This window comes from Budorcas taxicolor, chromosome 21 (genome assembly GCF_023091745.1).
Source record: "Budorcas taxicolor isolate Tak-1 chromosome 21, Takin1.1, whole genome shotgun sequence".
Lineage (NCBI taxonomy): Eukaryota > Metazoa > Chordata > Mammalia > Artiodactyla > Bovidae > Budorcas > Budorcas taxicolor.
Window position 1 is genome coordinate 74,019,974 of NC_068930.1, and position 27,507 is coordinate 74,047,480.

General features: G+C 37.6%; 1 protein-coding gene across 1 annotated transcript in view; it reads left to right on the plus strand.

The window, feature by feature from the left end:
• The first annotated feature begins 499 nt into the window (after window positions 1-499).
• The window catches only part of LOC128066532 (breast cancer metastasis-suppressor 1-like protein), a 35,592-nt gene continuing 8,584 nt past the window's right edge, over window positions 500-27,507 (plus strand). Inside the window, exons 1-4 of the mRNA XM_052659558.1 lie at window positions 500-742; window positions 4,244-4,334; window positions 8,070-8,197; window positions 9,889-9,968. Coding sequence (XP_052515518.1) covers window positions 601-742; window positions 4,244-4,334; window positions 8,070-8,197; window positions 9,889-9,968 — 441 coding nt within the window. The 5' untranslated portion in view covers window positions 500-600. The remainder of the gene's footprint in view (window positions 743-4,243; window positions 4,335-8,069; window positions 8,198-9,888; window positions 9,969-27,507) is intronic.

Genomic DNA, 27,507 nt, shown 5'->3' on the forward strand with positions numbered 1-27,507 from the left:
TAAAAGTGCTTAGGTAAAGACATTTCTCCAGTTCCTGTAGCCTTAAGGAGGAGGAAAAGCCCTCAGGCAAAAGACCTTTTCACATCTGACAGTAACATCCTGGATGGCCTGGAAGCTCAGACAAGCACTTGGCGGGAAAAGAATACATACAGACCAAAATCTCACAATCTGTTTCTGTTTAGTTTATAAACTGCGACCGAGTCTGGCAGCTTTCGTGCCTTGTGGGATTTGAAGTCCAGAGGGGAGAAACGATCAGGGTAGTTGAAGCTTCGAAGCCGGCGGCCCCTGCAGGTCTGAACAGTAAGGACTACAATTCCCGACACACACCGCGAGGCCGCGCCGTAATTACCGGCAACCAACCGGACCGGAGCAGGATTAGCTCCGTCCCCCGGCTCGGGAGGACTGCCTCCACCAATGGCAGAGCTCTCAGCGCTGAGCCTGCGGGTTAGGTTGTGAGGCTCCGGCGGGGGCGGGGAGGAGCCGAGGGGGTTCTGAACAAGCTCCGCGGCGGGGTGGGTCGGGGCGTTCGGCGCGCCCTTCATTGAAGCGGCGGTGGCCGGGCTGGGCGCCGGGAGTGGGAAGCGACGGCGCGGCTGGAAAATGCCAGTCCATTCCCGAGGGGATAAGAAGGAGACGAACCATCACGATGAGATGGAGGTGGACTACGCCGAAAACGAGGGGAGCAGCTCCGAGGACGAAGACACCGAGAGCTCGTCGGTCTCCGAGGATGGAGATAGCTCAGGTACGAGACCCAGCGGGCTGGGACCCCGAGTCCTCGCGCCAGGCTAGCGAAAGGCCGCTCTCCACACGCCGGCAGCTGCGTCCTGCTGGGAGAGCGGGGCGGGGAGAGAGGGAAGGGGCGGAGACTGGCTCCCGGCCCTCCGTGGCACCCAAACTGTTCGCGGGGCGCTGCCCAGCTCCTGGCGGGTCCCGGTTGGCGGGGCGGAGCGGGGCAGGGCGCGGGCCTGGACTCGTCCAGCTCACGGACGCTGCTTGGTTCTGTTCTCGATCCGCCCCGCCCTTGGGACCTCCGGGTAGTGCCTCGGGCTATCCGGAGCGGAAAATGTCCCGCATCTTATCTGGGAGACGCTAGAAATGCCTCCTCTCCCCACACCGCCGACTTCTTATTTTTGCACCTTTGCAGCCCTTCTCAGCGTGTGTGGGTTGTCAGGAGCCGAGGGTACTCGCTCTTGGCTGGTTTAGAATTTATTAATGTCAGCTTCAAAGTCAGCGTGTCAGTCAGTAGTTGACATTCGTCCTCTTTCGGGGGGCTGACGTGGGAGCTGGGTCATCTGCATCATTTCTGTGAACTTTTCAAGACTGAGAAGAGCCCAACATCAGGACTGATTTTAGATCTTCATATGCTTATCAATAACTGGCCGATTTTGGCAGCTTTGAAGTTCTCCAAATCTTTTCTTCCCTTCAGTCTTTTCTAACTTTGTGCTGTTTCAGATTTTTTTGTTTGTTTATTTGTTTTTGTTTTCTGTTTTGAAGGGAGTGGGATGGGGTAGAGTGGCGGGGGGGTGGGCAGGTTAACACCATAAATCATTTTTTGCAATCTTTTAGGAGTGGTTATTTTAAAAAGAGATGAAATTTATGATTACCTGGGTTCCTTTCCTTCTATCCATACGACGAAGATGAGACTTATTTCTTTGTTTTGGCCATGTGAAGCAAGGATTGATGACAGGTTAACAACAGCCTATCATCACCGTGACACTCTCTTTTTTTAGGCTTCCCTTTCAAAGAAAACCTCCATGGAAGTATGTGATTTCAGTCAATAAATCAGCCACCCCGAATAAGTGTTTCTGAGTGACTTCCTTTTGCAGTATTGGGTTCTACTCAGTGGATGGTGTAAATAGTTATGATCTGACCACAATTAAACAGCTGTCATAGGTCACCACTTGAATCAATTGCCAAATGAACGCTTATTTATAAACAATACTGTAGAAATTGAGAGGTAGAGGACATCTTTTCAGTACAGGATGGTCAGCCAAAGCTAGTGGGATTACCTAAATTATCTTGACAAATGGGCGGAATTTGGATTGGAGTGGTAAAGTTCAGGTGTTTCTATAGAAGAAGGAATATAAGAAAAAGTGCAAGGCGAGAGCTGAAGCCTTATTTAAAAGAGTGAGAAAACCAGTTTGGTTGGGAGAAGGATTTGAGCTAGAAAAGGAAAAGATATAGGTATGAAAGACTTCAGAAAAAGCAGAAAGTGGGATTGATGACTACCAGGTTAGGAGTCAGTGTAAGAAAAAACCCAAATACAAAGAGAATGGTGGTCGTTTGAACAAAAATAGAAAAAAAAAAGATTTGAGATGAAGATAGAAGATAAAGTATTACAGACATGTTGTTTTTGAGGTCCTGATGGTATATTTGAGTCAGAGTGCCCAACTGACAGGTGGTAATGTGGCATTGGAACCTGCCTGGGATGGGAAGTATAATTTGGAACTCATCTGCTTAGTCATGAAAATAGGTGAGATTTCAAAAGTGAGGATTACAGAGAACATCTCTACTATATGTGAGTATGTTTTCTGGATCTGTAAAACGTTTTATTTTCACATGTTCTTTGTTTTTGTTTTTATGGGAGTCAGGATCTCTCAGAATGACATCTATTTACTAAAATTCTGCCTTTCTAATTTTTATGTTGATCCTTGTGGGCTTTTGTTTTTAACTGTCTTTTGTTCTGTCCCCCCAAATAATGGACACATTAATTTATGAAGAATATGATAATAATTTGAAGCACAAGTCAGATTTTTTAAGTACAAAGAAATTAAATAAATTTTCCAGTTGCATGTTGCTTTTGCATCTCTTTTCTACCATTTATCTTGCATGTTAAACTCCCACAGTTTTATTCCTCTCCAGCCTTGGTACTGGGCCAGTCTTAAGGCTACAGAAAAATTCCATCCAGAGATATTAGGGAGTGAGTCATCTTGAGGGACCACATTTTAAAGAGTCAAGGAATAAGCTCTTAAGAGCCAGAGATAATTTTAATCTGTTTCAGAAAAATTTAAAAAAAAATCATACTTTCTTGCTGTAGAAAGTAACTGAACATAATTTAATTTTTTCTCATATTTTGACCTTTATTTGATGATGATCAATACAAATATCCTTTTGTGCTTAAGTTATTCTGATGTTGTCAACTATATGTGATGTATTGATAAAAACAGACAATGTAAAATATAGGAGAGAGCTGGTAGCTATCAGTTGTTTTCCTTGAAAAGTTTGCTTGTCTTCCTCCTTCCTCTTTCTCACTGACTGACAGAAATTTGGGGAGAGGGAACAGTGGTAGCCTAGAAGTAGGAAACCAAGATACTCTGTGGTAAACATAATGAGATTAATTTTCTTTTTTTATTTGACTTGCAAATTATCTGTGTGAGCATTCCATAAGTGGAATTCCATAAGTGGAATTCCATAAGTATTCTTGAGCAATATTAACCTTTAAACGACATAATCATTTTGGTGCTTAAGTTCTGGTGAGTTGGTGGAAAACAAGCTGAAAGTGGATTAATTACTTTATAGTCATAGTTTAAGGTCAACCTTTCTCTTTTTGGCCGTGCTACAGCATGTGGGAACTTAGTTCCTTGACCAGGGATCGAACCTGTGCCCCTTACAAGTGGGAGCACCGTCTTAACCACCAGACCCCTGCCCCATCAGCCCTTTAATAAAACGATTTAAGAATGAATAAAGAGGCTTCCCTGGTGACTCAGTGATAAAGAATCTGCCTGCCAATGCAGGAGACACGTTTGATCCCTGATCTGGGAAGATCCCACATGCCAGGAAGCAACTGAGCCTATGCACCACAACTATTGAGACTATGCTCTAGAGCCCAGGAACTGTAACTACGTAGCCTGAGAGCTGCATCTGTTGAAGTCCGGGCGCCATGGAGCCTGTGCTCTGACTCAAGAGAAGCTGCCACAGTGAAAAGCCCGTGTGCGCAACTAGAGAATAGCCTCCACTCATTACAGTTAGAGAAAGGCCCGCACAGCAACAAAGACCCAGCACAGCCAAAAATAAATACATAAAATTATTTTTAAAAATGGATAAAATTAAGAAGGTCTAGCGACTGTTTTAACTCTTATCTGTATTTTACATTAAATCTACAGTGGAAATTATTTTTGATAAATGTTTAAGTCCTAATGTAGTTTTTCTGTTGTTTTTTTTTCTTTAACCATTTGAATTAACCTTCAGATGTATTTGGAACATAACATTAGTTTTATCTTTGATATTTGCATTTTATTAACAGAAATGGATGATGAAGACTGTGAAAGAAGAAGAATGGAATGTTTAGATGAAATGTCCAATCTTGAAAAACAGTTTACCGATCTCAAGGATCAGTAAGTAGTAACTTCTGAAGGTCACTGTTACTGAATCTCAACCTTGTCGCATGTATACTAGCATGAGAGAAATTATATTCATTCTAAACTATTTTCCTTTTTGTTTTTTATGGGACTGACTGACCTGAAAAAGGCTTCAACTCTTGTTTTCCTGTTGAAGGCCTCATTAACTAATCAAGGGTTTTGAGGCTGGTTTTAGGGGGGATTTAATGAAATTTTTATGTGGGTATTGGTTATGAAAGTGTTTTCCTTGGATTGCTGCACCCTTGGTTCTAATATGCTTCATTCATTCTTTTGTTAAATAACTGGATAAAGATAACATTTTTTAAAAAGTTTGAGAATAAGAGTTATTTCCTAGAGATGGCATGGTGATTTTTATTTATATCTTAACATTGGATAATGTATACATTGCATGTTTTCACATGCATTGTTTAGTTTGCTTCTCTGTAAGGTTGGAAGATAGTTTTGTCTCTCATTTATGCTTGAGAAGATTGATGCTCACAGAGGTTAAGTGATTTGTTCATAGTTTGTCAGAAGGTGATAAATTAAGCTAGGCTTTGCCTCTTAGGTGCTATCATGTTCCTTCCACTAAGGCACATTACTTTGGAGGAATCGTAGTGGAATCACAGGCCCTGAATCCAGGCTTTCTTGACAGATTTTAAAAATATAATAATAGATTCTTTCTTATCTACTGTAAAGATTGAATGAGCAGTATATAAAATTCTCAGCCATTTGTCTGGCATGTAGTGTGTGTTTATAGATACTGTTTTTTCCCCCTCTTTATAATGCCAGAACTCTTATGTAAAGTTGGTAATGCATGAAGGGGCTCCAGTGATTGGAGAGAATAGAATAGATGCAGATTTTAAAGACATCTGAAAGGTGAACGTTCAGTTTAAGGTCATGGGGCATGATATACTTTAGGAAACGTAAATGAAAGGGAGAAACCTTTGAGCCCATAGATAGCTTAACTTATTCAGAAGCTGCCTCTTCAGTTTATGGATTCTTTGTGATTTTGCTGCTTATTCTCTTTCTCCTACTTCTTCCCTAGAGAGGCCCAAAGAAGAGATGAAAGCCCATTTAATATCTGGAATTGCCAGCCTGAAATAAGACAGATTTCGTTACCAGATGAATCCTGCTGTTTATGCCATTTCTGGTGTTAACTTTCATTGGTATTAGTGATAAATATATAGATAATGTTCTATGCTAGTGTGACAAATTGATATAAGCAATCCAAAATAATCCATAGTGTAAAATTTTGCCTTTAAAAAGCATGATGCTTTCAATGCTAAAGATTTACATTGTTAATTTGAAGTTAAAATTAGTTTGGATTCCCAGGAATCCATTATTTGGGCAACACAGAGAGTTCATTCAGTTCATTTGGGATCATTCTGGAAAAGAGGAAGCAAATTTGTATTTTCGCATAAGAAATCCATGAACGAGTGATTCTTAAACAGTTATTTAAGATATACATGTTGAGCTTTTATAGAGCCCTTTTTGGTTATCCAAGAAATGAAAATTGTTGTAAAGCTCTAGTATACTATATTACATAGGAGAAGTTTGCATCTAGTGAGTCATTTGGTCTAATCTTGTTCCCCTTGGGGCAAGCAGTTGCCTTGGTTTTTGCTTTCTCATGGCTCACCATGATCACCAGCTAGTTCCCCTATCAGCATTATTCATTTCTGAAAGTATTAAAAGTAGACTCATTAACACTATTTAATAGGATTCTTTCTCAAGGAATTGGTATAGATATGTTTTTGAAAAAAAAAATCTTGGCATAAGGTTTATAATTATTTTTTTGTCTTGCCCTGTTGCTTTGTTTTTTATTTTTGTCTTCTCATACTGTGTATCTCTTTAAGCTGTCTCAAATCCTCTTTGGAAGAGGTGGGAAATACATTAATAATAATAATAAATACCCTGCTTTGCCTGTTCTAGCACTATAGGGCACATATAGCACTCTTTTCCTAAGGCAAAAAATCCACAATTTGCAGTTTGTAAAGTGGTGGAAGGTGAGTTCTTCCACCTTCTAAAAAAGAAAGAGGGACTTGTCCCACCCAAGTGTCCATTCATTTCAATGTTCAGCATCCAACAAACATTAATTAGCTTCTATTCTGTGAATAGTATTGTGGTTGCTGCTGCAGGACTCATGATCCTTGCCTTTGATGAGTTTATACTTGATTCCAAGGTTGTAGAAATTATACTGATTTTGGGAATCTATTCTTTTAAAAGTAAGTTAATTGAACAATGTTAATTCGCATATCCTCTTCATTCAGGATGTTCACCTATTCAGGATACTTTATTATCCATATTTTATATGAGTTGGATGTTTTTCAGGTGCAGTCATCTTTTGTATTAGTTTTTTAGCATTTTGTCTGAAGTTGTATTTATAATTTCAAAAACTATTAGTATCGTGTTATACTTTTCGGATTTCATACATTGTATGTTGAGTTTTAGAAAAGTTTAACCCAGACATGATAGTGTATTATTCTGGAAGTTGATTCAGATAATTTTTCCTTTCTGGTTTTAAAAAAAGAATATTAACTAGTTATTAACTAGTATGAACATTCAAACTTGCTTTATTCCTTTAAAATCATTATATAAATCACTGCTAAATATAATGATCAATAATAGACAATATTAGTTGTCTTAGTTGTATTAGTTGGTATTTTCAAGAGGAGAGAGTGGAATGTTACATGAATGCCAAGTATCATCATGTTTTCAATAGTCAACTGCTATTTATACAAACAACTATAAGCATAATCAGTGGTTTCTTCTGGGAGTTACTATATGCCATCCTTGTGATGTATTATGACATAGTCACCTATGGTGCAGTAATAAATGGCAAAAATTTTTTTTACATAATGATCTGAAATTGTTAATCTGCTTTGAGATTTTAGGATATCTTTGAAATGCCACAAAACCAGGGTTAGAAGTGCTTCTCATAAAGAATGACAGTTTCAACATTTTCTTGTTAAAAAAGTTCTATCCTTCAGGACTATTGGTAAAAATAAACATTGGGTTGCCTCACATACCATCTTTGATAATCAAGCTGAAGGTATTGATGTGCAAGCTGTTACATTAGGCCTTTTTGCATGTAGACTCATAAAAAGAGCAACAGGGATTCTTTGCCCCACTTTTCACTTCCCTATCTGCCAAGAAACTCATGTTGTTATAGCTTCATTCGCAGTCTGGATGGGCTGAGTATGCCAGGTCTTAAGTTCCCTAGGCTTTGGTTTTACCTTCATCACTCTGCTTCTTCTTTGTTCTCTTAAAAATTAAGTAGGCTGAATATTTTTAAACTGACTCCTTTTCAGGAGATTTGGAGGGGAGGCAGGGAATTATTTATTTTTGACAGCTAATAATGCCTGTATCTAAATTACTCAAAATAATTTGTTCCTTTTAAACTCAGTGTTTATTTGACCTTTTCTCTTAGAATTGATTTATTCTGCAGTTAGAAACATCTAGTGTCCAGAGGTAGTTATTTTGGTTGCATCTTTTTGATTTGTAAATTAACCATTAAAAAGTGATATATCTAAAAAATAGAAAAACATTTCTTTGTGATTATTTGTATAAAAGTCAAATGATGTAACTGTGTTCTTGTCACCTGAGATCAAGGAAAAAATATATTCGGTAGGCTATTAGAATATGAATGATATTAAGAGATAATGTATAGAAATGATAAATTGTTAGCCTTTGCTGGGCTTTTAAAATTAATATCTTAATTTTTGCTTTGTTAAGACTTTATAAAGAACGATTAAGTCAGGTGGATGCAAAACTACAAGAAGTCATAGCTGGAAAAGCACCAGAATATTTGGAACCACTGGCAACTTTACAAGAAAATATGCAAATTCGTACAAAGGTAGCAGGTAGGAAAGTGAAACATCTTTTCCATATAGTAGAATATGAATTCTTCAGTAGATTTAAAAGGTGGTTGTTGTTAATAGAAGTACAAATGTATCTACGTTGAACAGAATATTATACTATCAGTCAGCCCACAGTTATTTTAATTTATTAAATGCCTCCTGCTTTTCTCTGCTGCTGTGGAGCGTTAAAAAAAAAAGAAGCCCTCAAATTGCTCACAGTGTTGTTGAAAAGATATTTCCACATGTGAAACAGTTAGAAACCAGGATATTTTCATTAAGAGATACTGTTAACACCATAGTTTATTTTTCTATTAATGTTCAATTTAAGTCCTCTTAGTATTTTTCATCTTTAAGAGTGATAAAGAGTTCTTATTTATAAAAACATTAAAAAAAATTTGATCAGGATGTTACAGAACAGGGTTAGGGTTTGTGATTATGAATAGATGGAGGTGTATTTTATTTGTATAGTTAAATTTCAGTCTTCTGTTTGTAACTGGGATCTGGCCTCAGAATTGTGTCCTACCATGCCTAACAAAGGATATATCTATTTGAAGATCATTTAATGATTTTTCATCATCAAACTAAAAACTGAAATTTACTGAAGATGCTGATTGTTTTCTTTTTGGGGAACAATAATTGATCCTCATACACCTGTTACATATTAATAATACCTACGGCATTGTTGATAATAGGTTCTTCTTATACTGAATCCTCCTTAAACCGAATTTTAGTCTTGAGTGCTTAGCATTAAGTATATAGATAATGTTATGCTTAATCTGCTATTTTTGCATATTGACTTAGCACATCCTTAAAAGTAAACATGTCCTTACTTTTCTTTGACATTTGAAAAGAACTAAGTGAGACTTCCTTAAGTTTTGAAAATATTACTTGAGTCAGTTATTCACTTCGCTACGAGGTGGCCTCCTGTACTTTTTGATTGTACAAAGAGTAGTGTGTGTGATTGTGTTGCTGACGGCATAGTTCCAGATATCTGTTCCTTGCCTTTACTGTACAAGAAAAAGTATTACAGTTCTAGAGGCAGCTATGGCATAGAGTTAAGTATGTACATCTAGACGTCTTTGCCATTTTTGTGATGGCGTATTTGCATGGCCTATTTTCTTTGTTTTTTTAAGAGTGCCTATTTTATGCAGTGGTCTCGGTACCTCTAAGTTAAACTCGAACATCTATCCTCTAGGTAAAGCTCTGTCAGGAGCACTCAAACATCGTGTTAATTTATAAATTTTCTTATATTAGTTTATACATTGAGTCTTGGAAGCTTCGGACTCTATTTTGTTTCGATGGTTATGGTATCCAGGTGTTAGTTTGAGTATATATGATTGAGAAGCCAGAGGTTTTTTTTACTGTTTCCCTTATGAATCCTGAGACATTGTTTTTCATAGGTGAAGAGTTTTATTTTTGTTTTAATCATTCTCTAACAAGCATTTGGAAATATTTTTTTAGAAAAATGGCTAAGAACTAAAATTTGCAGTGTAGTTTCTCTCTAGCTCTTAGTTTTGTAGTCTTCTTTGACATATATTTTGACTGAGCCTTGTTATTTCTAGTTTATAAAGGTAAAGTTAGACCCACCAATTTCTTCTTGATCCATTTTATAAAATAGGACAGAATTCTTACAGGGAAGTGATAATGAAACTCCTTATTGCTAACATAATCAGAGTAATTGTGTTTGGTTGCAGGAATCTATAGAGAGCTCTGCTTAGAATCTGTAAAGAACAAATATGAATGTGAAATTCAAGCTTCTCGCCAGCATTGTGAGGTACTGTTATTTTGTTTAACTTTTAAGCTGATTTCAATTCTTCAAGTCTTCTTCTGAGTGCAGCAGTTAAAAAAGTAAATGAAACAAAATTGGATAGTACTTTAGCTCAGCCCACTTATGCAGTTTTTTTTAATACAGTTTCATTGGAAGCTATATTGCAAATAGGACACAAAGAATCATACAAAAGAACTAAGTGATATAATTTTAGAAGTTTTGCAGCTGTCACCTTAAAAAGCCTTTGTAATGATTATGTCATCTGGCATCATCAAAAGTAGTATAATTAGTATAATGTTAATGACTCAAAAAATGTATATCTGGTAGTTATATTAACTTCTCAATTTTTTGATCTGTCTCCACATCTTAGGGCAAAATTCTCTATGGGGGAAAAATGGATTCTCTATGTTCTGTTTATTTTTAATAGCACTGGAAAACATAGTGTTGATTTTGCAGATTAATTTTCATAAGACCTAGACAAGATCATAAATAGGGAAAATAAGAACAAGTTCTATGATGATTCTTATCTTAATGTACCATATCTTTATAAACTATTAAAATACTGAGAGTAGATAGATATAAAAATGATGGAGCTTGTGTCATTTTCTTGGTTATAACTGAGATGGAACATTTTCTTTTCTAAGAAGTACCTGTACCTATCTTTTGCCTTTATGTTGAGCTTTTAGTCTTTTCCTCATTGACTGTAGGGATTCTTCATATATTCTGGATACAAATGCACTGCTGGTTATAAGCTTTGCAAATATTTTTACCCAGGCAGTGGGGAATCTTTTTCATTCTTTTTGATGACCTTTTAAACAAAATTTCACATTTTAATGTGGTTGAATTTATCATCTTTCCTTTATAATACTGTATGTTTCTTGCGTTTTCCCTACTTTGAGTAAAACGATATGTTTTCTTTTAAAATTTGAAATTTGCTTTTTGTTGCTAAACTACTTTTAATTCATTTTTGTGTGTGATTAAAGTATGGATCTAATTTTACTTCTTTGCTTTTGGATAAGTAATCTCACTGTTTATTACATACTTCATTGTTTCCCCACTAATCAGCAATTCCATCTGTTTTTTATACCAAATATCCATGTATGTGCTGGCTTGTTTTTAGCGTTTTTTTCATCTGTTCCAGTGGTCTGTTTGGCTCTTCTTGCACCAGTATCAGAATTTCTCTATTTGCAGCTTTCTTTCTAGTAAGTTGATGACTCAATAGCCTAATAATTTTACCTTGCTCTTTTCCTTCTTACAGATGTTATTATTATTAATTGTATTTGTTGTTTAGCAACAGCTTTTTAAAAATTACCTTTTTTACTTTTTATTTTCTGCTGCTGCATAGAAAAGTGAATTTTATATATTGATACTATATCCAACCATGTTACCCTTTCTTAATTTAGAGTGTAAATAATATAAGTTAATCATCATATAAGTAATAATGTGATTTGTGAATAATGCTGCAGTGAAAGTGATGTGTGTATTCTTGGCACCCTTGGTGAAGTTCAGTTGACCATACATGCATGGGTCTATTTTCAAGGCTCTCTATTTCTGTTCTGTTGGTCTAAGTTTTATTGTGGTACCATATTGTTATAATTACTGTAGTTTTATAATATGTTTTAAAATTAGGAAACGTGAGGCCTCCTCACATTTGTTCTTCTTTCTCAAAATTGTTTTGGCTACTTGGGGTCCTTTGTATTTTCATATGAATTTTAGGATTGTTTTTTCTATTGCTGTTAAAAAGTCATTGGAATTTTAATAGAGGTTACATTGATTTTTTTTTAATTGCTTTGGGTAGTATGGACATTTTAACAATAACAAGTCTTCCAATCCATGAACATGGGCTCTCTTTCCACTTATTTATGTTTTTCTTAATTTCTTTTATCAGTGTTTTATATTGTCAGTATACAAGTCTTTCACTTTAGTTTATTCCTAAGTATTTTATTGAGTTAGATACTCTTGTAAATGAGATTTTTAATTTCCCATATCTCCTTAATTCTATCAGTTTTTGCTTTATGTATGTGTGTGTGTGTGTATGTGTGTGTGTGTGTGTGTGTGTATATATATATATATATATAGAGAGAGAGAGAGAGAGAGAGAGAGAGAGAGAGAGAACTTCCCTGGTGGCTTAGACAGTAAAGCGTCTGTCTACAATGCAGGAGACCCGCGTTCAAGCCCTGGGTTGGGAAGATCCCTTGGAGAAGGAAATGGCAATCCACTCCAGTATGATTGCCTGGAAAATCCCATGGACAGAGGAGCCTGGTAGGCTACAGTCTATGGGTTCGCAAAGAGTCGGACATGACTGAGTGACATAGAGGGAGAGGGAGAGAGAGACAGAGAGTCTGTATTAGCACACACATATTAAAACTTTTGTATTTTTAATGAGTGTAACATTTTATACTTTTTTATACCTTCTGTCTCTGTAATGGTGATTTTTGCCTTGAAGTCTTTTTTGTCTTGACAGTTAAAGCAGGTACCCTAGTTTTATTTGGCTTGGCATCTGCCTGATAAGATGTTTTTTCATTTTTTATTTTTTCATCTCTTCACTTTTTTCTGGCCTTGTATTTTAGGTGTATTACTTATAAATAACATATACCTTGATTTAAAATAAAACTATTCTAACAATTTTTGTCTTTTAACTGATAAATTTAGTCCAATTATTTTGATATTTAAGCCCAACCTATTCTGTGTTTTTAATTTGTTATGCTTTATCCTTTTATAAAATTCTCTCCTGACGTTTTTTTGGTAAGTATGTGTGATGTGTTGAGTTTTAACATTACATCAGAAATTTATATCCTCTATTTCTATTTTATTGATTACCTCCACATTTTCCATTTCTATATTTTAAAGATTATCTTAAATTTTCAATATATATAACCTCCATTAGTAGAATCTAAATACCAATCAATAGCTCTGTTCTCCTCGATAAAATTCCTATATAAAGGATCTTAGAACTCTAACTGCAGTTACTCCCTCCCAAATTACAAGTTATAGTTGTTCACAATTTCTTACCTTTCATACTTTAGATGAGATGTTACTTTGATCTCATAGATTTAGTTGTGTTTAAGTTTATCCATATTTTATTAATACTAGTTACTTGTTCACTGTTTTTTAATTATTAATTTGTCTGTATCAGGTCTTAGTTGTGGCATGTGGAATCTTCACTGCATGAAGGATCTTTCTCTGTGGTGCTCAGGCACTAGAGAGCATAGGATCAGTAGTTGCCATATGCAGGCTTAGTTGCCTGGATGCACATGGGATTTTAGTTCCCCAACCAGGGATCGAACTCGCATCCCCTGCATTGGAAGGTGGATTCTTAACCATTGGACCACCAGTGCAGCCCCTTGCTAGTTGTTTTTGAGTTGCAACCCTTCCCTGCAGGTTTATGTTTTGCTTTTTGAAGAATATCCTAGGCATTCCTTCCCTGAAAGTCTTTAAATTCAGTTTTTCTTTGTTCAAAAATAGCTTTCTTTGTAAATATTGTGGAACAACAGTTTAGGGGGTTATAACACCCTAGGATGACAATTATTTCTTGTTAATATTTTTAGGATCTTGCTTTCCACAGTCTGTGCTAGAAGCCTACAGTCATTTGTAGATAATTTTTTTCCCTTTCTCTCACTGGCTGCAAAAACTCTTCTCTTTGTTGTTCTTCAGTTTCTGTACTGTGTGTCTCCACAGGATTATTTTTCTCTCCTGACTTGGATTTGTTGTGACTTCTGCATCTCAGAATTTGTTTTCCTTTCATTCTCTTTTATTTATTTATTTTTGTTTGTTTTTTTGGCCACGAGGCATGTGGGATCTTAGCTCCCTGACCAGGGATCAAACCTGCACCGCTTGCATTGCAAGGCGAAGTTTTAACCACTGGACCGGCAGGGAAGTCCCTCCATTAATTCAGAAAATTTCTCAGCTGTTAACTTTTCTGGTATTGCCTCTCTTCCATTGTCTTTACTTCCGTCTTCTGAAACTCTAATAAAGTCATATGTAAGTCCTCATTCTGTCTTTCATGCTGCTTAATAGTTAATTCATATCTTTATTCAGTAAGTCATTATCAGACATTCTTAGAGCCTAATTCTGCTGTTTCTTATTTCTGCCAAACCTCACAGTTTGCTTATTTCATGATTCTGGAGGCTTTATTGGTAGGAATTCTGTGAGCCTTGGACAGAAGACGTGGTTCTTCAGATTGTGTATATGTGTGTGCGTGCATATGCTCAGTCATGTCTGACTCTTTGCAACCCTGTGGACTGTAGCCCTCCAGGCTGCTCTGTCCACGGGATTCTGCAGGCAAGAATACTGGAGTAGGTTGCCATTTCCTCCTCCAGGGGATCTTCCCAACCCAGGGATCGAACCCTGTCTCTTGTTCTCCTGCATTGGGAAGCAGGTTCTTTATCACAGTGCCACCTGGGAAGCCCCCTTTAAATAGTATCTGCTTTTTTTTCTGCTGAGTTGTTTTAGCCAGGTATCCTCATCTGCCACCAGAACACGACTGCTTCAGTTTTTTGGCTTGGGATTTTCTGTGTTTAAATCTCAGATATGTAGAAATCAGACCTGAGATGATATATGTTAACTTTTTTCTCCACTTATGCTCTATGCTGAGACAGATTTCCCTCAGGTGGATCGTTTAAGTCAGCCTTTTCATAAAATGTAGTAACCCTTCAGAACCATACAGGGAACTCAGTTACCTCCAAGATCTTTCTCTTTTAACCAAACAGCCATTAAAAACCATGCTTCCGCTGCTCAGTAACCAGCAAGTACCCTCAAGGAGACCACAGTTTCAGTATCAGGTTAGCATGCTGGTTTCTAGCTCCTTGTTTATGTTTGATCCTTGGGGATATCTCTTATTTTCTTGAGAGATTAGCTATATCTTTAAAAAGATTTTGTGGTATTCTATCTACAATGTCTAGAGGTGTTGGGAGTTTTATTTAATTTTGTTTTTTGTGAATATCTAGTGCTTTTTCACAGACCAACTCTCACATCCATACATGACCACAGGAAAAACCATAGCCTTGACTAGACAGACCTTAGTCGGCAAAGTAATGTTTCTGCTTTTGAATATACTGTCTAGGTTGGTCATAACTTTTCTTCCAAGGAGTAAGCGTCTTTTAATTTCATGGCTGCAATCACCATCTGCAGTGATTTTGGAGCCCAAGAAAACAAAGTCTGACACTATTTTCACTGTTTCCCCATCTATTTCCCATGAAGTGATGGGACCGGATGCCATGATCTTCGTTTTCTGAATGTTGAGCCTTAGGCCAACTTTTTCGCTCTCCTCTTTCACTTTCATCAAGAGGCTTTTGAGTTCCTCTTCACTTTCTGCCATAAGGGTGGTGTCATCTGCATATCTGAGGTGATTGGTATTTCTCCCGGCAATCTTGATTCCAGCTTGTGTTTCTTCCAGTCGAGCGTTTCTCATGATGTACTCTGCATATAAGTTAAATAGCAGGGTGACAGCATACAGCCTTGACATACTCCTTTTCCTATTTGGAACCAGTCTGTTGTTCCATGTCCAGTTCTAACTGTTGCTTCCTGACCTGCATACAGATTTCTCAAAAGGCAGGTCAGGTGGTCTGGGAAGAATTGATGCTTTTGAACTGTGGTGTTGGAGAAGACTCTGGAGAGTCCCTTGGACTGCAAGGAGATCCAACCAGTCCATTCTGAACGAGATCAGCCCTGGGATTTCTTTGGAAGGAATGATGCTGAAGCTGAAACTCCAGTACTTTGGCTACCTCATGCGAAGAGTTGACTCATTGGAAAAGACTCTGATGCTGGGAGGGATTGGGGACAGGAGAAGAAGGGGACGACAGAGGATGAGATGGCTGGATGGCATCACTGACTCGATGGACGCGAGTCTGATTGAGCTCCGGGAGTTGGTGATGGACAGGGAGGCCTGGCGTGCTTCGATTCATGGGGTCGCATAGAGTCGGACACGGCTGAGCGACTGAACTGAACTGAGTGTACTACATTGCCATAAATTAAAATCAACAAGATACATTTAAGTAATGTTTTTTCTTAGGCAATTGTATTGATATTCTTTCTCTTCCATCATTTTTCAGCTTTGAAAGTCCTCGCTTCTTCATAGAGATGCTGAATATTTACCTCAGTCTCTTCTGGTTTAGTTATGGTTTGATGTTTTAAATGTTTAATATATAATTACTACTATAATTAATCTGTTTAATTATATAATTAATCTGAAAATACTCACCAGTAGTTCAAGGGCATTTTTAGATAGGAAATAGAAGGTGAATAGGAACTTTAAATATTTAGAGTGCTATGTGTTTTACATTCACTTTCATTTGAATGCTTACAGCAATTTTATAGAATAGGAATTGTCTTGATTGTTATGAATGGGTTAACAAAGACTCAGAGAGTTTAAATAATTTGCTTGGGAGTCACACAGTTAATAAGCAGCAGAACAAGGATTGAAATCCTTTGTTGATTTTTCTAGTTATTTATGTAGTTTAGTGTTAAATCTGAACTTTCTCATACAAGGCTTTGTATCTGCTTATTCCTTAGTTCTTCATTTGACTCATATGTTAATAATGGAAATAACCCGAGGGACGAGGGAAGTAGGAAGAAGGAAGACATACTGCCAGTTGTCAGAATAAAAGATTGATTAGCAGCAGATAGAAAAGAGGGGCCAGGGCCAGAGACTAGACAGGTTCATCCAGGTATGCACACAGAGAGTGTTCCAAAAACCACAGAGGCAATCAAGGTAGCAGATGGTTTGTGTCAAATTAAGGAAGAAAATCATATTTATAGAATACTATAATGTGCCTGAAACACTAAGATGGGTAGAGATACTTTATTTAGGTTATCTCATTTAAGCCTCCCCATAGAGCTGGAAATGAGTTTTAAGACTTGATGGCAGGTGGTAGCAAGGTTTCAGCCAGGCCCTTAGGGTTCAGGGTTAGCATTCCTATTTTTAAAAATTGGTGAGAGCTCTTCAGAGCTCTGATTTTTTTTGATTTTCAATTCATTTGATTATTTTTTCTGATTATAACGTTAATAAGTGTTTGATGAGAAAACTAGAGAAATAAGTCTAAAGAAGAGAATAAAAGCAACCATAATCTTACTAAGCAGAAGTAATTACTGTTAATAAGTGTGCGTGCATGCTCAGTTGCTCAGTCATATCCAACTTTTTGTGACCCCATGAACTGTAGCCCACCAGGTTCCTCTGTCCATAGGATTTCCCAGGCAAGAATACTGGAGTGGGTTGTCATTTCCTTCTTCAGGGGATCTTGCCAACCCAGGGATTAAACCTGAATCTCCTGTATGCAGGCAGATTCTGTATCACTGAGCCACCTGGGAAGCCCTAAGTGTGCGTATGTTTGTATAATTGTTTTTCACATAGCTGGTGTGACTCTTACCTATACTATTTGTATCCTAACTTTTTAATAAGCAGCATTTCATAAGTTTATCCTTATTGCTCTAAATACTTTTTTTTAAGGGTCATTTTGTGTTTTTTATTTTTAAAAATTAGAAGATGGTTCTTTTAAGGTGCTAGCCTGCCATCTTCTGATCAGCTGGCCCCCTAAAAGGGTCTCTTTCCGCCTCAGCCCCTTATCTCTCAGATTCATTGGCCTGTTGTGCAGTGAGCAGATCAAGCTTGGACTCAGTATCAATTTGGCTTAGCCAGCCAGGAGCCTGCTGCTTGTGTCTAGCTGATACTAATCAAGGAATATTGGGCCAAGACCCTAGTAGCTGCTGGGACCATTTGTCCTGAAGTTCTTTTCTTTCAAGATTCCCTGCAGTGGCCTGGCTGCCCCCAGTGCTTGGCAGTTGAGAAAAGGAACAGACAAACTTCTACTAGTTGACAGACTGGGATTTTGTTTGTTAGGGATTCATTAATGACAAACCCAGCCCTGCATGAGATAGATCTATAATCTCTTCAGAAACTTGACATCTTCCAACTCAGTTCAAAATTGAGTGAGCATCCAGGAAACCACTGGCTCATTTACTGCTCTGATGAGGTCTTAGCTTTGGAACCCAGAACAATGCAGAGTTATGCACTTAAAGCTCAGAAAAGGATGCAGAACAGTATGCGCTAGATCAAGCCACGCTCCTTAGCACTTTAAGAGATGAAGCCATGAGCCTTTGGAGTGGCAGCACTGGCTCCAAGACCCTAGGCTACCAGAGAACTAACCCTCAGTTCAGTTCAGTTCAGCCGCTCAGTCGTGTCCGACTCTGCGACCCCATGAATCGCAGCACACCAGGCCTCCCTGTCCATCACCAACTCCCGGAGTTCACTCAAACTCAGATCCATCGAGTGATGCCATCCAGCCATCTCATCCTCTGTCGTCCCCTTCTCCTCTTGTCCCCAATCCCTCCCAGCATCAGAGTCTTTTCCAATGAGTCAGCTCTTCTCATGAGGTGGCCAAAGTACTGGAGTTTCAGCTTTAACATCATTCCTTCCAAAGAACACTCAGGGCTGATCTCCTTTAGAATGGACTGGTTGGATCTCCTTGCTCTCCAAGGGACTCTCAAGAGTCTTCTCCAACACCACAGTTGAAAGCATCAATTCTTCGGTGCTCAGCTTTCTTCACAGTCCAGCTCTCACATCCATACATGACTACTGGAAAAACCATAGCCTTGACTAGATGGACCTTTGTTGGCAAAGGAATGTCTCTGCTTTTCAATATGCTATCGAGGTTGGTCATAACTTTCCTTCCAAGGAGTAAGCGTCTTTTAATTTCATGGCTGCAGTCACCATCTGCAGTGATTTTGGAGCCCCCAAAAATAAAGTCTGACACTGTTTCCACTGTTTCCACATCTATTTCCCATGAAGTGATGGGACCAGATGCCATGATCTTCGTTTTCTGAATGTTGAACTTTAAGCCAACTTTTTCATTCTCCTCTTTCACTTTCATCAAGAGGCTTTTTAGTTCCTCTTCACTTTCTGCCATAAGGGTGGTGTCATCTGCATATCTGAGGTGATTGGTATTTCTCCCGGCAATCTTGATTCCAGCTTGTGTTTCTTCCAGCCCAGCGTTTCTCATGATGTACACGGCATATAAGTTAAATAAACAGGGTGACAGCATACAGCCTTGACGTACTCCTTTTCCTATTTGGAACCAGTCTGTTGTTCCATGTCCAGTTCTAACTGTTGCCTCCTGACCTGCATATAGGTTTCTCAAGAGGCAGGTCAGGTGGTCTGGTATTCCCATCCCTTTCAGAATTTTTTACAGTTGATTGTGATCCCCACAAAGGCTTTGGCATAGTCAATAAAGCAGAAATAGATGTTTTTCTGGAACTCTCTTGCTTTTTCGATGATCCAGCAGATGTTGGCAATTTGATCTCTGGTTCTTCTGCCTTTTCTAAAACCAGCTTGAACATCTGTAAGTTCATGGTTCACATACTGCTGAAGCCTGGCTTGGAGAATTTTGAGCATTACTAGCATGTGAGATGAGTGCAAATGTGCGATAGTTTGAGCATTCTTTGGCATTGCCTTTCTTTGGGATTGGAATGAAAACTGACCTTTTCCAGTCCTGTGGCCACTGCTGAGTTTTCCAAATTTGCTGGCATATTGAGTCCAGAACTAACCCTAGGTGGTATCAAATAGTGAGAACTCACACAAAGGAAACCTCTAGAATACAAGACTCTGTGTCACCCAACCACCAATAGCACCCTGTGCAGGACGCCTCATCTAAACAACAAACAAAACAAAAAATACAAACCACATCATCAGTAGACAGGAGTACCACTTCATCCAGCCTTGTCCATCCGAGGAAAATCAAACAAACAAACAAACATGCAGCAGAAATCTCACCCTATATGAAGGCTACACAAACCACTGGGACCAGCCTTAGGTGGGGAGAAACGAAAAGGAAGGAAGAATTCCACCTCTGAAGCCTGGGAAAAGAAGACCTCAAGTACAATAAATTAAAAAAGAAAAAATGAAAAGGCAGAGAAATACCACACAAATGAAGGACAAACTAGAAACAAGTCCAAATAAATGAAGAGGAAATAGGCAAATTGCCTGAAATAGAATTCAGAATCATGATAATAAAGATGATCAAAAACCTTGAAAACAAGATGGAGAAAATGCAAGAATCAATTAACAAAGACCTAGAAGAATTAAAGAATAAACATGCAGAGACAACACAATTACTGAAATTAAAAATACTCTAGAAGGAATTAGTAGCAGAATATATGAAGCAGAAGAACGAATCAGTGAACTGGAAGATAAAAGTGGAAATAACTTCTGAAGAGCAGAATAAAGTAAAAAGAATGAAAAGAACTGAGGATAGTCTTAGAGACTTCTGGGACAATATCATATGCACTGACATTCGAATTATAGGAATCCCAGAAGAAGTCAAAAAGAAAGGGTATGAGAAAATTTTTGAAGAGATTATAGTTGAAAATTTCCCCAACATGGAAAAGGGAATAGTCAGTCAAGTCTAAGAGGCACAAAGAGTCCCATACAGGATAAACCCAAGGAGAAACATGCCAAGACACATACTGATCAAACTAACAAAGACTAAACACAAAGAAAGAATATTGAAAGCAGCAAGGGAGAAGCAACAAGTAACATACAAGGGAAACCCTATATGCTTAACAGCTGATCTTTCAGCAGAAAGTCTGCAGGCCAGAAGGGAATGGCAAGATATATTTTAAGTACTGAAAGGGAAAAATCTACAACCAAGATTACTATACCAAACAAGGATCTCATTCAGAATTGATGGAGAACTAAAATGCTTTTCAGACAAGAAAAAGTTAAGGGAATTCAGTACCACTAAACCAGCTTTACGACAAATGTTAAAGGGACTTATATAGTCAAGAAATACAAGAGAAGAAAAATGATCTACAAAATCAACCCCAACAGAGGGATGGTACAGGGAGGGACGAGGGAGGGGGGTTCAGGATATGGAACACGTATATGCCTGTGGCAGATTCATGTTGCTATATGGCAAAACCAATACAATATTGTAAAGTAATTAACCTCCAGTTAAATTTATATTAAAAATGGCAATACGAACATATATATCAATAATTACTTTAAACGTAAATGAATTAAATGCTCCAACCAAAAGACACAGATGGCTGAATGGATACAAAAACAAGACCCATATATATGCTGTCTACAAGAAACCCACTTCAGATCTCAAGACACATATAGACTGAAAGTGAGAGGATGGAAAAGTATATTCCATGCAAACAGAAAGCAAAGCTGGAATAGCAATCCTCATGTCAGACAAAATAGACCTTAAAATAAAGAAGACTACAAGAGATAAGGAAGGACACTACATAATGATCAAGGAATCAATCCAAGAGGAAGACATAACAATTGTTAATATCTATGCATCCAACGTAGGAGCACCACAATGCTCTGACACTGGATATCTGTTACAAGAAAAAAACTGTAAGAAACACAAATACATGGAGAATAAACAACATGTTTCTAAATAACCAACAGATTACTGGAGAAATCAAAAGGGACATAAAAAAATTTCTAGAAACAAATGACAAAACTCAAAACCTGCGGGATGCAGCGAAAGCCGTTCTAAGAGGGACGTTTACAGCAATACAATCCTACCTTAATAGACAAGAAGAACATTGAATAGACAACCTACTTTACAGCTAAAACAACTGGAAAAAAAAATTAGTAGAAGCAAAGAAATCATAAAGATCCAAGCAGAAATAAATGAAAAATGAAATAAACAGTAGTAAAGATTAATAAAACTAAAAGCGGATTCTTTGAGAAGATAAACAAAATTGACAAACCTTTAGCCAGACTCATCAAGAAAAAAAGAGAGAGGAATCAAATCAACAAAATTAGAAATGAAAAAGGAAACATTACAACAAACAGTACAGAAATACAAAGGATTATAACAGACTATTATGAACAACTATATGGCAATAACGTGGATAACCTGGAAGAAATGGACGGATTCTTAAAAAAGTTCAATTTTCCAAGTTCAGTTCAGTTCAGTCACTCAGTCGTGTCCGACTCTTTCCGACCCCATGCATCACAGCACGCCAGGCCTCCCTGTCCATCACCAACTCCCAGAGTTCACTCAGATTCACGTCCATCGAGTCAGTGATGCCATCCAGCCATCTCATCCTCTGTTGTCCCCTTCTCCTCCTGCCCCTAATCCCTCCCAGCATCAGAGTCTTTTCCAATGAGTCAACTCTTCACATGAGGTGCCCAAAGTACTGGAGTTTCAGCTTGAGCATCATTCTTTCCAAAGAAATCCCAAGACTGAATCAGAAAGAAATTATGAACAACCCAATTACAAGCACTGAAATTGAAGCTGTGATCAAAAATCTCCCAAAAAACAAAAGCCCAGGACCAGATGGCTTCACAGGAGAATTCTGTCAAACATTTAGAGAAGAACTAAACCCTATCCTTCTAAAATTCTTTCAAAAAATTGAAGAGGAAAGAATATTTCCAAACTCATTCTATGAGGCCACCATCACCTGATACCAAAACCAGACAAAGACAACACACAAAAAGAAAACTACAGGCCAGTATCACTGATGAACATAGATGCAAAAATCCTCAACAAAATTTTAGCAAACAGAATTCAGCAACACATCAAAAAGCTCATACACTATGATCAAGTTGGGTTTTTCCAGGGATGCAGGGATTCTTCAATATACGAAAATCAATCAATGTGATATACCATATAAACAATTTGAAAGATAAAAACCATATGATAATCTCAATAGATGCAGAAAAGGCCTTTGACAAAACTCAGCACCCATTTATGATTAAAACTCTTCAAAAAGTGGGCATAGAAGGAACCTACCTCAACATAGTAAAAGCCATATATGATAAGCCTACAGCAAACATTATTCTCAGTGGTGAAAAACTGAAAGCATTCTCCCTGAGATCAGGAACAAGATAAGGGTGTCCACTTTCTCAACTATTATTCAACATAGTTTTGGAAGTCCTAGCTATAGCAATCAGAGAAGAAAAAGAAATAAAAGGAATCTAGATCATAAAAGAAGTAAACCTCTCACTGTTTGCAGATGATATGATACTGTACATAGATAACCCTAAAGATAGTATCAGAAAATTACTAGAGCTAATCAGTGGATTTCTCAGTTCCAGGATGCAAAATCAATATGCAGAAATCACTTGCATTTCTATATACTAGCAATGAAAAATCAGAGAAATTAAGGAATCAATCCCATTCACCATTGCAACAAAAATAATTAAATATCTAGGAATAAACTTACCTAAGGAGACAAAAGAACTGTACACAGATAATTATAAGACACTATGAAGGAAATAAAAGATGACATAAATAGATGGAGAGATATTCCATGTTCCTAGGTAGGAAGAATCAATATTATGAAAGTGACTATACTGCTAAATGCAATCTACAGATTCAGTGTGATCCCTATCAAATTACCAGTAGCATTTTTCACAGAACTAGGACAAAAAATTTCACAATTCAAATGGAAACACTACAGACCCTGAATAGCCAAAGCAGTCTTGAGAAAGAAGAATGGAGGTGGAGGAATCAAGCTTCCTGACTTCAGATTATACTACAAAGCTACAGTCATCAAGACAGTATAGTACTGGCACAAAAACTGAAATATAGACCAATGGGACAAGATAGAAAGCCCAGAAAGAAGCCCATGGACCTATGGATACCTTATTTTTGACAAAGGAGGCAAGAAGCAAAGACAGCCTCTTCGATAAATGGTGCTGGGAAAACTGGACAGCTGCATGCAAAAGAGTGAAATTAGAACACTTCCTAACACCATATACAAAGATGAACTCAAAATGGATTAAAGACCTAAATGTAAGACAAGAAACTATAAAACTTTTAGAGGAAAACATAGGCAGAAAACTCAATGACATAAAGCAAGATCCTGTATGACCCACCTCCTATTGTAATGGAAATAAAAGTAAACAAGGGGGACCTGATTAAACTTAAAAGCTTTTGCACAGCAAAGGAAACAAGGTGAAAAGACAACCCTCAGAATGGGAGATGATAATAGCAAATGAAACAACGGACAAAGGATCAATTTCCAAAATATACAAGTAGCTCATACAACTCAATGCCAGAAAAACAAACAACTCAATCAAAAAGTGGGAAAAAGGCCTAAACAGTCATTTCTCGAAAGAAGACATACAGACAACTAACAAACACATGAAAAGATGCTCAACATCGCTCATTATTAGAGAAATGCAAATCAAAAGCACAATGAGGTACCATCTCACACTGGTCAGAATGGCTGCTATCAGATAGTCTACAAACAGTAAACGCTGGAGAGGGTGTGGAGAAAAGGGAACGTCTTGCACTGTTGGAGGGAATGTAAATTGATACAGCCACTATGGAAGACGGTGTGGAGATTCCTTAAAAAACTAGGAATAAAATCAGCATATGACCCAGCAGTCCCACTCCTAGGCATATCCAAAACTGAAATAGACACATGTAACCCATTGTTTATAGAAGCACATTTGTAATACCTAGAACATGGAAGCAACCTAGATGTCCATTGACAGATGAATGGAAAAAGAAGTTGTGATACATACACACAATGGAACATTACTCAGCCATAAAAAGGAATGCATGTGAGCCACTTCTGATGAGGTGGATGAACCAAGAACCTATTATACAGAGTGAAGTGAGTCAGAGAGAGAAAGATAAATATCGTATTCTAATGCACATATAGAATCTAGAAAAATGGTACTGAAGAATTTATTTACAGGGCAGCAGTGGAGAAACAGACATAGAGAATGGACTTACGGACATTGGGAGAGGGCAGGAGAGGGTCAAATGTATGGAAAGAGTAACATGGAACTTAGGTTACTATATGTAAAATAGATAGCCAACAGGATTTTGCTGTATGGCTCAGGAAACTCAAACAGGGGCTCTGTATCAACCTAGAGGGGTGGGGTGGGGAGGAAGATGGGAGGGAGGTTCAAAAGGGAGGGGTTATATGTACACCTGTGGCTGATTCATGTTGAGGTTTGACAGAAAACAGCAAAATTCTATAAAGCAATTATCCTTCAATAAAAAATTTTTTTCTTCTAGTTTTATGAAGATGTAATTGACACACAGCACTGTGTAAATTTAAAGTGTACATCATAGTGGTTTAATTTACAAGCATCATGATATCATAAGTTTAATGGGCAGCCATCATCTCATATAGATATAAAATTAAAAAAAAAAAATTTTTCCTTGTGATCAAAACTCTTAGGATTTACTCTTAACAACTTTTGTATATAACACACAGTGCTATTAATTATATTAATCATGTTGTACTTGTTTATTTTATAACTGGAAGTTTGTACCTTTGGACGGCCTTCAACCAGTTTCCTCCTCCCTAAATACTCTTAAAAATCTGCTTTAACTGGGTAATGTGTGTACATATTCCTGAAAGCACAGGCTTATAATGCAAAACAGCAGTCTCACTACCATCTCTGTGTTCTACATGCAAGCAGCAATTGTCTATGTAAATCTTTTATCTACTGCTTCTGGAGTTTAGCCTCATTTCTAAATAATATCAGTTTTGGATAGTACGTTTTGAAAGCCGAGGATTCCGTATTAGTTTTCCTCATCTCATTCTTCTGATATTGTTATGTCATAATTTTTGTTTTTGTTGTAACAATAACGATTTTTTACTGATCCCAGAGTTATGCTTTGCTTAAACTTCCCTTCTTGTACAACTGTGTTTTTTTAACCTTGGAATTAATTGCTTCGTTTCTTGTTTGTTAGTTTTCTCTTGTTTATCAGTTCTCCCCAGAGACTCGAGCAGATTTATGAAAACCCCCAGTGCCGTTTTCCGCATGGTCAGATGCGTCAGGTAATCCATGAGACCCGTTTCCTTCTGGAGTTCTCCATCCTGGGAGCAAGTCTTCCATCCCTGGACCTCGTTCCTTTCTGCTCCATCTTTCAGATACTTTCTATGCCAGCTGCATCTCTGTCTTCATGGGTTCCTCTTCACAAGTAAAGTAATTCCCTTTACTTCTTTCCCTGCTATAGTCTTGTTTTCTTTTTTCAGTTTTGTTGAGTAGCTTCTTGGGAAAAAGTGTATAGAAGTTAGGTGTTTGAGACTTCTTGTAGTGGTTATCTATTGCTTTATAATAAATTACTCCAAAATTTAGTCACTTGAAACAGTAATCAGCATTTTATTTTGCAGTCTCGATGGTCAGGAATTTGGGAGCAAAGTAGCTGGGTGGTTCTGGCTCAGGGAATCACATGAAATTGCCGTGAAGAGGTCAGCCAGGGAAGCAGCTATTTGAAGGCTTGACTGGGACTGCAGGAACTGCTTCTGTGGTGACTGACTTAAAGACTGGCAGGTTGTTGCTGGTTGTTGGTTGGAAGCCTTATTCCCATAGGCCTCTCCACAGGCTGACTGAGGGCCCCCATGACCTTGTGACTAGCTTCTCTGAGGGTGAATGGTTCACAAGAGCAAGACAGAAGTGATAGTGTTTTTAATAACCTAGATTTCTGCCACATTATGTTCCTTACAGATGAGTCATTAAGTCCTGCTCACGTTCAGGGAGACAGGAATTAGGGTCTACCTTTTGAAGGGAGGCATGTCAAAGATTTATTGGACATGTTTTAAAACCCTTACATCTTTCATGTCTGGAACCATCTTTTAACTCACCCTTCAGAGTATGGAATTCTAGATGTAAGTAATGATGTTTCCTCAGAAATTTGAAGGCATTTTTCCATTGTCTTCTAGCCTCTAGTATTGCTTTGAGAAGCCTGTTACCATTGTGAATCCTGATCCTCTGTACATGACCTTTTTTCTTCCTGAATAGCTGTAAGATGTTTTCTTTGTCCTTGATGCTATGGAACAGCAAGGTGATATGTACATCTCTCTTCATTCATGTGGATACTCAAGAGGAACATACCTCTCAGGAAACATACCTTTTGCTCTGAGAAATTTCTTATATTGTTTCTTCTCTATTATTTTCTGTTTTTTCATTTTGGAACTCTTCATGGTTAGCTGCTGAACCCCCAATATTGATTTTGAATTTTCTTATATTTCATATATATATTGTATTATTACATATTATGTAGATCTTATATATTATATTTTTATTATAGGTACTTCCCTCCACCTCTTCCCTTCATTCTTATTTTATTGTTTTTAAGAGTGTATTCAACTTTCTTTTCCAATCCTTTTACTAAATATTTTATTTCCATTCTGTATTTAATTTCTAAGAGCTCTTATGTCTTCTGATTACCCATTTTTAATATTTTTTCCAACTCCTATTCTTTTCTCATGGGTGTAATCCCATCCCTTTATGGGTATTAAATGCAGTTGTTTTGAACTTTTTTTCTGTATCTTGACTTGTTCCTGTTTTTTTATACTTCTTTTTTGTTCATTTGTCTCTCTGTGTTTCATTTTGATGCTTTTCACAAATAACTAGCCACCTTTGGCCATCATTCATATCTAGGAATGAGTCAATATAATCTGCCTGTGTGCAGAGCTTGTCAGCTGCTGAGCTCTAGAAGTTTTCTTCTCACTGGTGAGCCTTTCTCTCTTTAGGGCTTCCCATGTATTTTCCCCCATCCAGACCCTTCTTCATTTCTTTGTAGATTTGGAAGTATGACTCAGACTTTTTGAATATTCC